The 18,674-nt window shown below is 45.1% G+C and overlaps 1 protein-coding gene across 1 annotated transcript; it reads right to left on the bottom strand.

Moving 5' to 3' along the window:
- Positions 1 to 3,183: 3,183 nt before the first annotated feature.
- LELP1 (late cornified envelope like proline rich 1) lies at positions 3,184 to 3,498 on the bottom strand. Its single transcript, XM_027975272.3, has one exon. The coding sequence runs from the start codon at positions 3,493 to 3,495 to the stop codon at positions 3,184 to 3,186; it is 312 nt and encodes a 103-aa protein (XP_027831073.1). The 5' UTR covers positions 3,496 to 3,498.
- Positions 3,499 to 18,674: the final 15,176 nt, after the last annotated feature.

Raw genomic sequence — 18,674 nt, 5'->3', positions numbered from 1 at the left:
ATCAAGAGTGCCAGGAGAAATATCAATAACCTCAGATATACAGATGACACCACCCTTGTGGCAGAAAGTGAAGAGGAGCTAAAAAGCCTCTTGATGAAAGTGAAAGAGGAGAGTGAAAAAGTTGGCTTAAAGCTCAACATTCAAAAAACGAAGATCATGGCATCCGGTCCCATCACTTCATGGGAAATAGACAGGGAAACAGTGGAAACAGTGTCAGACTTTATTTTTTTGGGCTCCAAAATCACCGCAGATGGTGACTGTAGCCATGAAATTAAAAGACGCTTACTCCTTGGAAGAAAAGTTATAACCAACCCAGATAGCATATTCAAAAGCAGAGACATTACTTTGCCGACTAAGGTCCGTCTAGTCAAGGCTATGGTTTTTCCTGTGGTCATGTATGGATGTGAGAGTTGGACTGTGAAGAAGGCTGAGCGCCGAAGAACTGATGCTTTTGAACTGTGGTGTTGGAGAAGACTCTTGAGAGTCCCTTGGACTGCAAGGACATCCAACCAGTCCATTCTGAAGGAGATCAGCCCTGGGATTTCTTTGGAAGGACTGATGCTGAAGCTGAAACTCTAGTACTTTGGCCACCTCATGCGAAGAGTTGACTCATTGGAAAAGACTCTGATGCTGGGAGGGTTTGGGGGCAGGAGGAGAAGGGGACGACAGAGGATGGGATGGCTGGATGGCATCATGGACTCAATGGACATGAGTCTGAGTGAACTCTGGGAGATGGTGATGGATAGGGAGGCCTGGTGTGCTGCGATTCATGGGGTCGCAAAGAGTCGGACACGACTGAGCGACTGAGCTGAACTGAAAGTGACTATAGAATGCTGACAAATTTCCTTTTATTATTATTATCATTATTATAGAAATTTTGGATTAAACATAATTGTTTATGCCATACATTCCATTAATGTTTATATAATGTTTCATTAAATAATAAGTCCAAATTTATTCAAATCTCGGTTAGATTAAATTGTCTCTAAGTCACACTGTGATAATTTGCTTTACATAGACTTTTTTCGTTTTGGAATTATTTTTCTTTGCATGGATTCCAGGACAAGGAACAATTGGGTCCAAGAGTTGAATCACTTTATGCTTTTGATACATATCATATTCCTCAAATTATTTTCTAAAAGAATTTTGTCTATTTACACTTTCACCAATAGTGGCACAGTGTTTAGCATTGGGGTTCTGGGGTTTATTATTTAAAAATGATCTTTATAAATTTTATGTATAATATCATATATATATATTTACATAAGTTTAGATATGTAAATATGGTTTCTGCCTTGGGGTTATGCCTACAAAGACCCATCACATACTCAGATTATTTGAATAGTTTCCTTCTGGTGCTTTTATGTTTTGTCTTTTTGATGTGTTTGTCTTCCAGAGATTTGTTTTGGTGAGAGGGAAAAGATTAACTTAAATTTTTAAATAAAAATTATTCTAGCATGAGAAAATGGTCATTAAATATGTGAATAAGAATGATACCTTATTGTTCTATTTTCCTTCTCTCTCTCCGCTCTTTTCTTTTGGATTTCTAGCAGGTAGAAGAATTTCCCACCTGTTACCAACAGTTGAATGTGGCCCCCCTGCCCCGATTCCCTACATCAGATTTTCAGAGGTTCCTGCATCCAGGAGGAACCTCTCTGCAGGACCTTACAGTGTGGGTGCCAAGCTCCCATTCTTGCTAGGAGATCCTGAGACCCTCAAGGGTCTGTATGTCAGAGGAGACAAATAGTTGTTTTGACATCTGAAGAAATGAGTGGATTGTACCCTAAAGGCCTTGTCTAGCTCTTGTGTCCTAAAAGTGCTTCTGCAACGAGCTGATTATATGACCTTGGCCTGATGGGGGCCCCAGATGTCTTTTCTTGGGAACATTTTGAACTATCTGTACTTACTGTACCCTTTGCTGTCCTAAACCATTTTCCAGACTCAAAGGGATAGAAAGCTGTTTATGGGCCATGATTCCACAGGAAGTACCTCAGATCTGGCCTCTTTCATTACCTCTGTGATAGCCGAGAATCCTAAACCTACTTCTGCTCAGATGTTGTGAGCTGTGGCCTTGTTTTTGGAAAGAAGCAATCAGATTTCTTTTTGGGAAATAACAGGAGTGCCTCATACCACATCCATCAACAAGCTGGGTCCTCCTGGTCAAAGACCATGGCGCATGCTGAGGGCTCTAAGGGGTGAGGAGACCCATCCTGAAGAGGAGTAGAGACTGGTGGAGATGAGGGAAATTGAGATGGGAGCGGTGAGTCCACACTCTCAGGTCCTAAAGTCCTGGCTCCTGCAGTTCTCTCTTTAATTTTACATGCCCCCTCCTCATGCTAATATCCTTCCCAGCAATACAAATGATAACTTCCCTTTGGTGAACTGAGCCACTTTGATGTGCACTCCCTGCAGCTGTGTGCGTGCTAAGCCACCTCAGTCATGTCTGACTGCGACCCTATGGACTGTAGCCTGCCAGGCTCCTCTGTCCATGAGGATTCTCCAGGCAAGAATCCTGGAGTGGGCTGCCGTGCCCTTCTCCAGGGGATCTTCCTGACCCAGGAATTGAACCCAGGTCTCCTGTATTGCAGGCAAATTCTTCACAGTTTGAGCCAGCAGGGAAGCCAGAGGGAAGCAGAGCTAGAGTTTAAACACATGCAGCCTGTTTCCAGAAGGTTCTGCCCCGGCATCATGCAGTGGGACTAAAAGCCATGGCAGACCTCTTTCCTTGGCTTTCCTGGGTCTTTCCCCAATGTCCGCTCCTTTTCCGCCTCAAGCCCGCTTCCCGCCTTGTGCTCAGTGTGTCCCCTGGGGATGCCACTTCGATAGCCCTGTTTATAGCTTTCTCAGGTGGTGCTCTAGCAGGGGCATGTTCCCCGGGTGCGCCCCTCAGAAGATGCCGCATCCCTCCTTGCAGCAGGTGGGGTCAGACGCACGGCCATCTTCCAAGGTTGCTGAGTGTGGAGGGCCTGGGTCCTAGCCTCACCGCCCCAGGGGATTGCTTCTTACTGGTATAAAGCTGGAAGACGACAGACCCACCCCCAACTGCCAAGAAACCAGGAGAAGGAAGTCTTGCACAGCAGAGGAACTCGTTTACTTGTCAGTTCATGGCTTCAGCTCTCAGCCCCTCGGTGGTGGACATGATGAGATGGTGGAGGTAGTGGGCTGGGTGGCATCCTTGGTGCCTCACTCTGGGGGTGGGCAGGGCGGTGGGCATTTAGGAGGACAGGACTTGACACATGGCTTAGGAGGGCAGGGCGGGGGGCATGGTGGAGGGCACTTTGGGGGTGGGGGGCATGGTGGGGGGCACGACTGGGGACATGGGGGACACTTCGGTGGTGGGCACTTTGGTGGCTGGCACTTTTCAGAGCACCGCTGCAGCAGCCTCTTTAAACAGCTGGGCTGGCATTTCGTTTCACACTTCTGTTCACACCCGGGCTCACATTGCTTGGGCTCATTCTTGGGTTCACCAGGTTTATTTTTATCATCACTCGACATTCCTTCTTGATTCTCTGAGCCCTGTAAAGAAATACATGACAGGTTGTTTGTGGGAGACCATACTGCAAGGTGGGAGGGGGGCCTCCTGCTCCTCACGCATCCTGCCCTGTGCCCAGCTTATTCTTAAGAAAGCCTTTCCTGGGACATGTTCAGGCTCTGGACAGAATTCTTATCTAAGGGTTGTCTTCTTGTCCTTGCAGTGCACTAGTGACAACATTTCTTGATCTCGTCACCCTTATTTTGCTTTCTCTGCATTTATCCTTGTCTTCGTTCCATGGCCCCTAGAGTAGGAGTTCTAAGCCTAGGGTCCTGGGACCCTGTCCAAACCCAACATAAGAACCATACTTAGCCACATATTTACCAGTGTAATCAGCATCTTCCACAACCCCATGCATTTTATTTCATTCATTTAAAAACATTATTCCAAGGAGTCCATAAGTTTGGAAGTCCATATTTCTAAAGGCATCCATGACATGAGAACAGAGTTAAAGAACTCCCGTAAGAACACCTCCCCATCCCTCTGGAAATTGAATGGGAGGATATATTAGTGGGCTTAGTGACCTAGGACACTTATTTCAATTCTATGTCCTGTCTAAGCCCTCAAAACCTGAAGAATTTATTATTATTTTTTTTAAATTTGGGGAATGAGGATGGAAAGAGTTGAATCCCTACCATGGCTGGGCTCCCATGGACCACTCTGGAAACTCCTCTCCTAGTTGATTAGGGTAAGGGAAGAAGTTAAGAGGAGATAAACAGGGAACTTCTAGTTTCTCTGAAAATACGAATGTCAGAGCCACAAAACATGATTTTCAGGAGGAATTCCTTTTCCCCCCTCTGTTAAATTTTGCCCTGAGCTAAGTCTTCCTCTATAGACTGTTTGACTTCTAGATATGGACAGAGCTCTTAAGTCTCTAACAATACTTGCAAGTTGGATCAACTTGGCACATCTTGGATTTCCTTTAACAGTATAAAAATAAATGTTTAAATCTACTTTTGTTTTAAAGTAAGTATGACTTTCTGAAGAGACAGATAATTACACCGAACTCCAAAATGGTTAAGAATCACTGTTGCAAATGAATTGTACCTAGTTCTTGCTACTGAGAATGAGAGGAAACTCTCACCCAAACGTGGCCGTCATTTCAACCTTGTTCAGTGCCTGGGCTGTGGTGGGTCATTCCCCAGAAAGGAGAGGTAAAAGATGGGGCATTTCCAGTTGTTGACATGCGACTCACCCCTTTGTGTTGTTCCTGAAGCTGACAAGTAGTCGAGTGAGGTGGATGTTGTGGCTGTGCCCGGGAAGGTGTATTTTCCCCTCTGGTTCCTCTGCCCAGCTCTGAGGAAGCCGGAAGAGGAGAGAAGGAGACAGCCACTTGTGACCTCATTGCTACATCATCAAGGAGCGATTGTTGTATGGCTCCAGAGCTCCCAGCTCAACTCAAGTCTTTGAACATGAGAACAGGCTCCTTTGCTCTCTCATCCTCCCCAACCCTCAAAATTCATGCTGGTGAAATCAGGCTATGGTGAAGGGTACTGAACTCTAAGGACAGGGAACCTTGTTGCTGGCGGCAGAAAAGCTCTGTTGGCCCCTGGTCTCTCTTTCCTCCCCTAGCCTCCCAAATCTTAACTCCTTTGAACTTGGCTGTTGTTTATCTTTCTAGGAGAGCTTCCTAGGACCTAGCACAGCTGTTTTGACTCTCCTGTCCTCCCTATGTTTTTAGCATGAAATTCTGGAATCTATTTTTAAAGCTCTATACCCCCTGGTTCAAATTCAAGGATTACCTTAGCACTTTTTCTCAGTATCTCTTCCTGAAATTCACAGTTTTCTGGATTCTATGATTTTTTTTTTTTTAAAATCAAGGAGTGGCCATCCCTTGAAATCTAAGGTAAATCCTGCCTGTTCTAAAGAAATTGAGTCTGATGCCTCTGACCTGTTCTGACCTGTTGGGTTAAGCCCCGTTCCAATGCTAGAGTGGAAAACGTTGCCTTTTAAGAAATTCTTTCCTTGGTTTTTCAAAGATCTGGCCAGGGGGTCTTTGTGGTTGCAATAGGGGTGTGTCTAGGGTAGTAATAGGATTAATAAGAAAGGCAACCAGGGTTCAGACACACATGATGACTTGAACCCTGGTCCAGGAAATTCATCTTGGCATTTACTGATGAATGGACATCATCATTCACTGATGAATCATGAGTGATTTTTGGTTAAAATTGTGATATGATCATGCCTAAGTTGTTGGAAGATATTTCTGACAGCAAAGTGTAGGGTGCATTGGGGAATGGAGTGGTGGAGTGAAAGTTGAACTAGGTTGTTTCAAAGAAATCAGAAAAATTTCCAAGTCTGAAAGAAGGCAGTGGAAGTGTGGAAGAAAGAGGGTGCCAATGAGACAAACATCATTAGAGAGGCAAAGTTAGGGGATTTGTTAGTGGAAAGCTAAGAAGAAAATTAAGAAAGAGGACTCCTGGTGCTCCCATTGTTAATATGTGCAGTGCATACTCAGTCAGGTTTGACTCCTTGTGATTCCATGGACTGTAGCCCGCCAGGCTCCTCTGTCGATGGGATTCCTCATGGCATGAAAGCTGGAGTGGGCTGCCACACCCTTCTTCAGGGGACCTTCCCAACTCAGGGATCAAACCTGGGTCTCCCGCATTGCAGACAGTTTCTTTAGCACTGAGCCACCAGGGAAGTTCTATTGTTAATGGGCAGTGAGGAAACATAAGAGGTTTGTGTTGGAAGAAAATGAGTTTGAATATAAGAGCTTTGTGTTTGCAGTAGAGCATCTTGAATGGTTATTGGAAAGATGGCTCTGACTCTTGTGCTGCTGGGCAGACCTGAGATCTTGAGTTCATTTCAGCCCAATATATGTTTACTGAGTGGATGAGAGTGAGCTGGTCCAGAAAGAGAGGACTGAGGGAGGGAAGAGTAAAGATACTGGGGAGGATGGGGAGTCCCAGTGCAGGGTTTATTTGGTATTCACAGTGGATAAGAAATGTCATAAAACCCAAATGAACCTAAATGGAAGTCCAGGGTGGGCCAGAATTGAGCCCCCTGCCCCTGGGATAATTGGTGTTAGATGCATTGTCTTGCTGTAGCCCAATATTCATTTTCTTATCTCCGTCAGTTTGTTCAAGAGCTCCATCTCTTCAAAGCTATTGAAAAGCAGCTCTTAAACCCATCTCAAGAATCCTGGCTCCACCTGCTGTTCAACTCTGGAGTAGAGCTAGTGAGTGGATATGGAGGAGCCAGTCATTTGTGACAGTGATGAGAGAAGACGTAGTGATTTCTGCTGGCTGCTGTCATCTTCTGCTCTCTTCTTTCTCCTCTCTATTCCTGGCTTAAGAAATTACCACTAAATAAAAGTCTATCACTCATTGGATTGTCAACTGGACATTTGTCCATCATCTTTTTAGTCTTTAAAACCCTTCTTTAAAGGGTTACATTTACTAATAGGTATCTGTTTATATTTGGCTTAGAGTTTGGTTGGCAGCTAGCTAGCAGCAAGGCACTCCTGAGATGAAACACAAAACAGGTTTCTTTTTTTTTATTTTAATTTTTTAAAATTTTAATTGGAAGATAATTGCCTTACAACGTTGTGTTATTTCTGTTGTACAACAATGTGAATTAGCTGTGAAAGTGAAAATGAAGTCACTCAGTCGTGTCCGACTCTTTGCAACCCCGTGGACTATAGCCCACCAGGCTCTTCTGTCCATGGGATTCTCCAGCCAAGAACACTGGAGTGCGTTGCCATTTCCTTCTCCAGGGGATCTTCCCGATCCAGGGATCGAACCCTTGTTTCCTGCATTGCAGGCAGATGCTTTAACCTCTGAGCCACCAGGAATTAGCTATAAGTATACATATATCCCCTCTATCTTGAGTCTCCCTCCCACCTCCACTCCCAACCCATCCCTCTAGGTCATCATAGAGAGAACAGACTTGTTGAGGGGCTGGATCTCAGAAGGAAATCGCTGGAAGGGGAAATGAGGGGGCATCAAAGCCCCCAGGTTAAGAATGAGGACCTTGGATTCAGACCCTTGGGTTCAAGTCCTGCTTTCGTCCTTTACTTAACAAATGGTCCTTATGTGTGTGTACTCAGTCGCTTCAACTGCAACCCTGTGGACTGCAGCCCGCCAGGCTCCTTGGGATTCTCTGTCCATGGGATTCTCCAGGCAGGAATACTGGAGTGGGTAGCCATGCGCTCATCCTGGGGATCTTTCCAACCCAGGGATTGAACCTGCATCTCCTGAGTCTTCTGCACTGCAGGCGAATTCTTTACTGCTGAGACATCTGGGGAGCAGAAATGACACTTAGTAACTGGTTTAAACTTTTCAAGTTCCAATTCCCTCAATAATAAAGTGTGAAAATAATAACATCCATCTTAGGATAATATGTGATTTATACTGAGTGCTTATACCAGGCATGTTTCCAAGTGCAAAGCCTACACTGCCACCTGTTATCCTGCCTCATAGTACTTGTAGGTTGTGAAAATTCAGTAAGACTCTACATATGAAGAGCCCTCAGTAAAAGTTTTCCATACATATTCCTGGCTTTGTCGTCACTTGGCTTGTTAGATCTCTCTTTGCCTCTGTCTCTGATCTCTGTCTCTCTCTTACCTCCTGATTTTGACTCTGAAATTCCGTTTCTCCATATTATTTTTTCCTGTCTTCCAGCCAAAGTTCCTGGTCGTCTAATCTAGGAAGATTAGGTATTTCAATATCAGCTGTTAATTGATGATTTCAGTTTCGAGGAAGCAGAGTTGATATAAATGTTAGTGATAAAAGCTAGTACTTTAAACATATTCACTAAAGCCAGAAAGTCAGGGGACCATGCAATGGTTTCTCCTTGTGAGCCTGCAGACCCCATAGGTCTGGATATTGCACCAGGCCGAGGAAATCTTTTCTTTTCCTCAAACTTTAAACTTCTTATTTTGTATTGGGGTAAACCCAAAGAATTGATGCTTTTGAATTGCGGTGCTGGAGAAGACTCTTGAGAGTCCTTTGCACAGCAAGGCAATCACACCAAAATCCTAAGGGAAATCAACACTAAATATTCATTGGAAGGACTGAGGCTGAAGCTGAAGTTCCAATACTTTGGCCACCATATGAAGAGCTGACTCATCGGAAAAGACCCTGATGTTGGGAAAGGTTGAGATCAAGGAGGGGAAGGGGAAGACAGAGGATGAGATGGTTGGATGGCATCACTGACGCAATGGACGAGAGTTTGAGTAAACTCCGGGAGATGGTGATGAACAGGGAAGCCTGGCGTGCTGTAGTTCCTGGGATCGCAGAGTCAGACGTGGGCTCGTGACTGAGGAATAGCCGATTAACAATGTTTGGTGGTTTCAGGTGAACAGCAAAGGGGCTCAATCATGCATAAACACGTATCTATTCTCCCACAAAACCCCTCCCATCCAGGCTGGCACATAACATTAAGCAGAGTTCCGTGTGCTATACAGTAGGTCTTTGCTGATTATCCTTTTTAAATACAGCAGTGTGTACTTGACCTTCACAACTCCCTAACTATCCCTTTCTCTAGCCCCCCTCCAGCAACCCTAGGTTTGTTTTCTAAGTCTGTGAGTCTCCTTCTGTTTTGTAGGTAAGCTCATTTGCATCATTTCTTGTTCGGCTCCACGTCTAAGGGGTATCATACAGTGTTTCTCCTTCTCTGTCTGGCTTGCATCGCTCAGGATGACACTGTCTAGGTCCGCCCATGTTGCCTTGTGTCAGAATTTTTAAATTCTCTTGGTCCCCCCTTTTCGGTTTTCTAGGTGAAGTCGCTCTTTTCTTCTCTCTCTTTTCCTGTCTCTCGTGTGATTCTTACTGAATCAGCAGGACTCATAGGATAAAATCAGAAAAGAGCTCTACTCCTTCCCTTGGTGCCTCTTCAGATTCTCTCTGTGGGATTGTCTCTTTCCTTCCTCTTGGGATGGAATCGCTAGCAGATGCCGTTAACTTTTAGGATCCTGCTTAGACAATAAGGAACTCTCTGGTTCCTATTTTAATAAACAAACATTTACGTATGTATTTATTTGGCTGCAGCAGGTCTTTGTTGCAGTGTGCAGGCTTCTCTCTAGTTGTGGGGAACGGGCTCAGTAGTCGTGGCTGATGGGCTTAGTTGCCCTGTGGCATGTGGGGCCTTATTTCCCTGAACAGGGATTGAACCTGTGTCCCCTGCACTGGGAGGCGGATTCTTAACCACTGGGCCACCAGGGAAGCCCCTAAACAATCTTATTTCAGTAATCGGAAGGTGCACTTCCCAGAACATTATATTTCCTTCTCTTTCCCACTTGGGACCCGAAAGGAGAGCATCTTCTCTATTTCTCTGTTCAGAGTTTCTCCTCCCTTTCCTCACTCATCTGGCTGCCTCTGGTTTCTGGGGGAGGGTTTCCAAAGGGGCAGGAAGGTTCTTATCTGACTGATACTGCTCTGCACTGACATAGGGCCTTTCTGCATTTGGCAGCTGGTTAAGCTGACCCTTTCTCGGGTGGGAAACTTGAATATGTTCTTCAGCTCCTTCTGTGACCCGCCTTGTTGAGGTTTTAACTGCAGCATTATTCAGTATTGGCAAGCATGCCTGCCTCCCACTCCTACACACCCAAGGGTTGAGCAGTTCTCCTCCGGGTTCTTTCCGCTGGGATTTCACCTGTAGGTGGCCCTCTTGGATTGGGTTTTACACAGCCCAGAGAGCCAGTTCTTCCTCTCCTGTGGCCTGTGGGAAACACAATCTTCCCCTTTCCTTGTGCATTAATTTCCAATGGTGATTTTTATGTATTTTTGCTTATGTGTTGTGTATTAGGTGTCTATTAGTTCCACGATGTCTTCATGGACATGGTTTGCTCTTTACCCAATTTGACTTTACTGCAGTATTTGACATTGTTGTGTCCTTTCTCGCTGTCTCTCTTTTTAAAACCCCATATCCCCTTGAGTTGGGCTTCCCAGGTGGCTCAGTGGTAAAGAATCTGCCTATCAATGCAGGAAGTTTGGGTTTGATTCCTGGGCCGGGGAGATCCCCTGGAGAGGAAATGGCTACCCACTCCAGTGTTCTTGCCTGGGAAATCCCATGGACAGAGGAGCCTGGCAGGCTACAGTCCTTGGGGTGGCAAAACTATTGGACACAACTTAGCAACTAAATGGTAACAACACCCGCTTGGGTTCCTCTGTTACTTGGATGGTGTCCCATTTCTCTGGCCACTTCCACCCTGCTCCTTCCATTAGACGTACTTTGATTCCTCAAACAGAATTTATCCCCTTCTGCATCTTTTTAACATGCTTCTCTTGTGTACTCCAACTCTGTGAATAACATCTCTCTTCACCAAGACCTGAAACCTGAGCTCATCCTAGCCTCCTGCCTCCCACTCAACTGCACCAAATATGCCCCTGGGATCTGCCAGTTCTGTTTCCCAAATCACAGGTCCTTGACCCAGGCTGGTGTTTGGCAGCCCAGTGAACACCTCTCTCACTGTTGCTGCCTTCATTGAGGTTGTCACTATCACAGGTCTGCAAAGTGCCCAACTCAAATCTCTTCTGTTCAGTGTTGTATAATAATCTAAATATAATTCAAAGGAAGCCCGCACTTCCTCAGTTGTTCAGTAGCATCCTTGCCAATGAGCTTCACTGTCTCAGTTCAGTGGGTCTTTCTCTAGGAAGGAGGCTGGGGAGCTGAGGGTAGAACTCATTTTGGAGATTCTCCAGATGGGGGCCCCCTGGAGGAAGGCGTCCGAAGTCATTTCCCTGTGTCTTTTTTCCTTGGATAAGATAATACTCTCTTTCTTGTAACTTCTGCCATTCCCCACCCCTCTAAACTCACCCGTCTACACCCACGGTGGTCTGGGCATTAATTGAGCAAAAGTCAATGTTCTTCAGTGATATTATTTTTAATGGCTCAAGCAGAGAGGCTGGTCATGAGTCAGCAGAACTGGGGGTGGAGGCTGCAGAGTCAGTCCTGGAAAGAGCCTAACTAGCAATAAGAGGTGGGGTGTGCACAGTGGGGAAGACAAGTGGCTTCAACAGCTTCTTTGTGGCATGAAAGAGAGGAGCGTGTATTCTGATATGACTTTTAAAAAAATTTATTTTTATTTTTTAATTTGTTAATGTGGTGTATTACATTGATTGATTTGCAGATATTGAAGAATCCTTGCATCCCTCAGATAAAAAGCCCACTTGGTCATGGTGTATGATCTTTTTAATGTGTTGTTGGATTCTGATTGCTACAATTTTGTTAAGGATTTTTTGCATCTATGTTCATCAGTGATATTGGGCTTGTAGTTTTCTTTTTTTGTGGCATCTTTGTCAGGTTTTGGTATGATGGTGATGGTGGTCTCATAGAAATATACAAGCAGAACCTGCAGCTCAATTCCAGAAAAATAAACGACCCAATCAAAAAATGGGCCAAAGAACAAAACAGACATTTCTCCAAAGAAAACATACAAATGGCTAACAAACACATGAAAAGATGCTCAACATCACTCATTATCAGAGAAATGCAAATCAAAACCACAATGAGGTACCATTTCACACCAGTCAGAATGGCTGCTATCCAAAAGTGTACAAGCAATAAATGCTGGAGAGGGTGTGGAGAAAAGGGAACCCTCCTACACTGTTGGTGGGAATGCAAACTAGTACAGCCACTATGGAGAACAGTGTGGAGATTCCTTAAAAACTGGAAATAGAACTGCCTTATGACCCAGCAATCCCACTGCCGGGCATACACACCGAGGAAACCAGAAGTGAAAGAGACACGTGTACCCCAGTGTTCATCGCAGCACTGTTTATAATAGCCAGGACAGGGAAGCAACCTAGATGTCCATCAGCAGATGAATGGATAAGAAAGCTGTGGTACATATACACAATGGAGTATTACTCAGCCATTAAAAAGAATGCATTTGAATCAGTTCTGATGAGATGGATGAAACTGGAGCCAATTATACAGAGTGAAGCAAGCCAGAAAGAAAAACACCAATACAGTATACTCACGCATATATATGGAATTTAGAAAGATGGTAATGATAACCCTGTATGTGAGAAGGCAAAAGAGACACAGATGTATAGAACAGTCTTTTGGATTCTGTGGGAGAGGGAGAGGGTGTGATGGTTTGGGAGAATGGAATTGAAGCATGTATAATATCATATATGAAATGAATCGCCAGTCCAGGTTCGATGCATGATACAGGATGCCTGGGGCTGGTGCACTGGGATGACCCAGAGGGATGGTACGGGGAGGGAGGAGAGAGGGGGGTTCAGGATGGGAAACACGTGTATACCTGTGGCAGATTCATGTTGATGTATGGCAAAACCAATACAATATTGTAAAGTAATTAACCTCCAATTAAAATAAATAAATTTATATTAAAAATAAATTTATTTTTACCTGGAGGATAATCACTTTACAATGTTGTGTTGGTTTCTGCCATACAACAACATGAATCAGCCATGGGTATACATATGTCCTCTCCTTCTTGAACCTCTCTCTCACCTCCTACCCCATCCTACCCTTCCAGATTGTCACAGAGCACCAGACTGAGCTCCCTGAGTCATATGGCAACTTCCCACTAGCTCTCTATTTTACATATGGTAATGTATGTATTTCTCAATTTGTCCCACCCTCTCCTGCCCTTGCTATGTCCATAAGTCTGGTCTCTATGTCTGAGTCTCTGTTCCTACCCTGTAAGTAGGTTCAACAGTACAATTTTTCTAGATTCTGTATATACGCATTAATATTTGATATTTGTTTTTCTCTTTCGGACTTTGTATAATAGGCTCTAGGTTCATCCACCTCGCTAGAACTGACTCAAAAGCATTCCTTTTTATGGCTGAGCAATCACATGTGCCACGACTTCTTTACCGATGCATCTGTAGATGGGCCTCTAGGTGGTTTCCATGTCCTGGCTACTGTAAATAGTGCTGCGATGAACATTGAGGGCACATGTGTCTTTTTCAGTTATGTTTTTCTCAGGGTATATGCCCGGTTACTGGGATTGCTGAGTCATATGGTAGTCTTAGGCCTAGTTTTTAAAGGAATCTCCATACTGTTCTCCATAGTAGCTGGATCAGTTTGCATTCCCACCAACTGTGCAAGAGGGTTCCCTTTTGTCCGCACTCTCTCTAGCACTTACTGTTTGTAGATTTTTTTGATGATGGTCATTCTGACTGATGTGCTGTAATATCTCATTGTAATTTAAAAATCATTTGGAAGAATTCTGTTTTTTGTTTTTGTTTTTTTTTTTCCTGTGGGAAATTTGAAGGAAAGCTCATGTTTCCTTCCCTTTGTGGGACTTTTCTTTGGCCTCCAGAGGTGAAAGCAGCTGGAAAGAGACTGAGAGCAATGTGGGTAGAGGGTGGAGCAACAGGAGAATGGCAGTATTCTGCCCGCTAAGGTGATGGTATTAGAGAAGCGTGTGCCTACCCCGGCCCCCAGGAGCTCCCTGAGAACACATCTGACCACCCTCCGCTCTCTGTTTGGATTAACTGTGGAGCTTCACGATCCACCTTCAGCCCAGGGGAAGTAGTCTCTTCTGGGGCTGAATGTAATTCAAGTTTTTGGATAAAAATAGGGTGTATGGTAATAGGGAACAGAATCCAGGTGCTTTATGAACAAGTCAGGGAGGGCAGCTTCAGTGTGTGAGCCTTGACGGAACCGGGAGCGCTGTACAGACAGGCACTCCTGTGGGCTGGGGATAAGGAAGAGTTTAAGAACATGGCAGTTTTGTCTATACCATGCAGTCTCCTGGCAGAGGAGCTGGAGAAATGCTCTGAACTCTGGAGAAATCTTGATTGGTTTAAGCAGATTTTTTTTTTTTTTTTAAATTTTCAGCTGTGTTTGTTCCTGGTGCATATGTTTTAAGTCAGTTCAATCCTGTCTGACTCTTTGCGACCCTATGGATTGTAGCTGGCCAGACTCCTGTCCATGGGATTCTCCAGGCAAGAATACTGGAGTGGGTTGCCATGCTCTTCTCCAAAACAAACTTGAGCACAGTGATTCGGCCAGGAATCAATCCCAGATCTTCCTTGTGGGAGGTGAGAATTCTACCACTGAACCGTCAAGGCGCCTCCTGGAAATTCTTACAAAGTCGTTCCTTCACCGGCAGGCCAATTGAGCAAAAAGAAAATCTGTGTCCTTGTAGGAATCTCATATTACCAGCAGGGGGCAGTATGGTAGAGGAGACTACAAGTGGAAAGTCTGGCCTTTTCCTGACCACAGCAGAGAAGGGACAGGTCTGGTCTCTAGGGAAGAGTTTGAGAGCATGGTACTTCTGTATACACCATGCAGTCTCCTGGTAGAAGAGCTAGGAGGAGTGGATTTGGGGAGGAAAACCCAATACAGTGTGATGATCTCTTTCTCCTTGAGTCTGAAGAGAGGCCGTGCCTTCTCAGTTGTTTATGTACTCTGCTTTGGATGGAAGTCAGGGGATGATGCTGGGCAGAGGGATGCAGTGTCTTCATGATCAGATGGTGGAGGGTGGCTTCAGAGGTGTTGCTTCTACTTCGGCAGGATTCCTGCTGGCTGGGGGAGGGGCACTGCATAGGGGGACAGTTCTGCTGGCTGGGGGTGGGGGACGCAGCTTGGGAAGGCAAAGCTTAAGGTCCTGGGGAGGGGGCCAGCATGGGATTTTGCATTGTTGCTGCTGCTAAGACATCTTTCTATTCTTCTGAAAATTTTTATTGCAGTATAGTTACTTTACAATTTTGTTTTAATTTCTGCTGTACAGCAAAGTGAATCAGCTTCGTGAATCCAAAAACAATCCAAAAAGAAGGAATAAATGTATGCATATATTTTGTTGTTGTTCAGTCGCTAAGTCGTGTCTGATTCTTGCGACCCAACGGACTGTAACCTGCCAGGCTCCTCTGCCCATGGGATTTCTCAGGCAAGAATATTGGAATATTGGAATGGGTTGCCATTTCCTTCTCCCTGGGGATCTTCTCGGCCAGGGATTGAACTGATGGTCTCTTGCATCTCCTGCGCTGGCAGGAGGACTCTGTACCGCCAGTGCCACCTGGGATACCCATGTGTGTGTGTGTGTGTGTGTGTGTGTGTGTGTGTGTGTGTGTGTGTACCTTTTGGATTTCCTTCCCATTAAGTCACTACAGAGCAATGAGTAGAGTTTCCTGTGCTATGCGGTAGCTTCTCATTAGTGACCTGTTTTATATGTAATAGTGAATATATGCTAATCCCGATCCCTAATCATCCCACCACACCCCCACCCCCCCGGTGTCCATATGTTAGTTCTTTACATCTGTGTCTCCATTTCTGCTTTGCAAATAGCTTCATCACTACCATTTTTTCTAGATTCCACATATATGCATTCATTTGAGATATTTATTTTTCTCTTTCTGACTTTTTCACTCTGTATAAGACATCTTTCTTGTTTGAAAGAATCTATAAGCAAGAGAAGATCTTCTGTTGTCGATGTTAACACCTTCTTAATTTAAACACCATCGCTCTGCCATTACCCTCAGGGGCAACCTTCCCATCAGGGGTTCTGGCAAATGCACTGCATCCCAGGACCCTGCACTTGCAGCAGCTGCTCAGGAAGGATTGTAGGAGTGTTTTTTTTCCTATAAGTGGCTCCTCTCTCTGCCTTGAGAAAGTCACTCTTGGACACCCCCGGTCTGTAACCCTAGAGGGCGCCTGGGCTGGCATATCAGGCTCTTCACATCCATTGGAGCTATTTCACTTACCTGAAATTCCAAGCGCACCTGGCCTGTGAGGATAGAGCCAAGTGGGCTGAAGAGACTCCAGCCCTAGCCCTTTCATGATGAATTCAGCCCAGGCTGGGACAGTACCTGGAATTCACCGTGACTTGCAGGCTCCAAGTATAGCTCTCCACTTCCTGAAACACTTGCCAAGCCCCTTCTTTGTATGAAGATCCTACTTTGTCAGCAGCTGGTGTGTAATGGCACTTCCTTCTGTGCAGAAAGGACAGCCGGTATGAGATGGGTGTTTCACGTGCACGCCAGTCCACTGTCATCGCCTCATGCTCCCACAAAGCAGTCCACTGAGTGTGAAAACCCCAGGTGGAGGGGCGGCACAGGGAGGGGTCCTGGGAGCCTGGGTCATGCCATTCAGGCTCGTTAACCCTCCACACCCCCTGTGCTTCAGCTTCTGTGCCATGTCCAAGGGTTCTCTTTAAACCTCTAGCCAAGCCCCTGTCTCTGCATCCTGCAGTTTGAATAAGCATGTCAGAAATGTCCAGAGAAATAGAACCAGTAGGAAGTGAATACGTATATTTTTAAGAAATTGGCTCATGTGATCATGGAGGCCGGCAAGTCCAAAACCTGCAGACTGGGCAGGCCGGCTGGAGACCCAGGGAAGTTTGCAGTTTGAGCATACTGGCAGCCTGGTCATAGGATTCTCTTGGGAGAGGTCAGTCTTTTTTTGCACTCAGGCTTTCAACTCATAGGATGAGGTCTACTTACATGATGCAGGATCATGTTTTCTTCAAAGACTATGATTAACATGCATGTAAGCCCAGCTAGGGTGGGTAGGATTTCATGCAAAGATGGGCTCGATGAAGGACAGATATGGTATGGACCTAACAGAAGCAGAAGATATTAAGAAGAGGTGGCAAGAATACACAGAAGAACTGTACAAAAAAGACCTTAAACGACTAAGATAATCATGATGGTGTGATCACTCACCTAGAGCCAGACATCCTGGAATGTGAAGTCAAGTGGGCCTTTGGAAGCATCACTATGAACAAAGCTAGTGGAGGTGATGGAATTCCAGTCGAGCTATTTCAATTCCTGAAAGATGATACTGTGAAAGTGCTGCACTCAATATGCCAACAAATTTGGAAAACTCAGCAGTGGCCACAGGATTGGAAAAGGTCAGTTTTCATTCCAATCCCAAAGAAAGGCAACACCAAAGGATGTTCAAACTACTGCACAATTGCATTCATCTCACATGCTAGTAAAGTAATGCTCAAAATTCTCCAATCCAGGCTTCAGCAATACGTGAACCGTGAACTTCCTGATGTTCAAGCTGGTTTTAGAAAAGGCAGAGGAACCAGAGATCAAATTGCCAACATCCGCTGGATCATGGAAAAAGCAAGAGAGTTCCAGAAAAAAAAAAACAAAACATCTATTTCTGCTTTATTGACTTTGTCAAAGCCTTTGACTGTGTGGATCACAATAAACTGTGGAAAATTCTTTGTGAGATGGGAATACCAGACCACCTGACCTGCCTCTTGAGGAACCTATCTGTAGGTCAAGAAGCAACAGTTAGAACTGGACATGGAACAACAGACTGGTTTCAAATAGGAAAAGGAGTACATCAAGGCTGTATATTGTCACCCTGCTTATTTAACTTCTATGCGGAGTACATCATGAGAAACGCTGGACTGGAAGAAACACAAGCTGGAATCAAGATTGCCGGGAGAAATATCGATAACCTCAGATATGCAGATGACACCACCCTTATGGAAGAAAGTGAAGAGGAGCTAAAGAGCCTGTTGATGAAAAGTGAAAGAGGAGAGTGAAACAATTGGCTTAAAGCTCAACATTCAGAAAACGAAGATTATGGCATCTGGTCCCATCCCTTCATGGGAAATAGATGGGGAAACAGTGGAAACAGTGTCAAACTTCATTTTTCTGGGCTCCAAAATCACTGCAGATGGTGATTGCAGCCATGAAATTAAAAGACGCTTACTCCTTGGAAGAAAAGTTATAACCAACCTAGATAGCATATTCAAAAGCAGAAACGTTACTTTGCCAACTAAGGTCCATCTAGTCAAGGCTATGGTTTTTCCTGTGGTCATGTATGGAATTGAAAGTTGGACTGTGAAGAAGGCTGAGCACTGAAGAATTGATGCTTTTGAACTGTGGTGTTGGAGAAGACTCTTGAGAGTCCCTTGGACTGCAAGGAGATCCAACCAGTCCATTCTGGAGGAGATCAGCCCTGGGATTTCTTTGGAAGGAATGATGCTAAAGCTGAAACTCTAGTACTTTGGCCACCTCATGCGAAGAGTTAACTCATTGGAAAAGACTGTGATGCTGGGAGGGATTGGGGGCAGGAGAAGAAGGGGACGACAGAGTACGAGATGGCTGGATGGCATCACTGACTTGATGGACGTGAGTCTGAGTGAACTCCGGGAGTTGATGATGGACAGGGAGGCCTGGTGTGCTGCGATTCATGGGGCCGCAAAGAGTCGGACACGACTGAGCAACTGAACGAAACTGAGGGTGGGTAGGTA

This window comes from Ovis aries, chromosome 1, assembly GCF_016772045.2.
Source record: "Ovis aries strain OAR_USU_Benz2616 breed Rambouillet chromosome 1, ARS-UI_Ramb_v3.0, whole genome shotgun sequence".
Classification (NCBI taxonomy): domain Eukaryota; kingdom Metazoa; phylum Chordata; class Mammalia; order Artiodactyla; family Bovidae; genus Ovis; species Ovis aries.
The sequence above is the reverse complement of the archived record's forward strand: the minus strand, read 5'-3'. Positions and strand labels throughout refer to the sequence as shown.

Bases quoted from the DNA above. Each gene is read 5' to 3' on its own strand.
- LELP1 (XM_027975272.3), bottom strand. From the start codon at position 3,495: ATGTCGAGTGATGATAAAAATAAACCTGGTGAACCCAAGAATGAGCCC.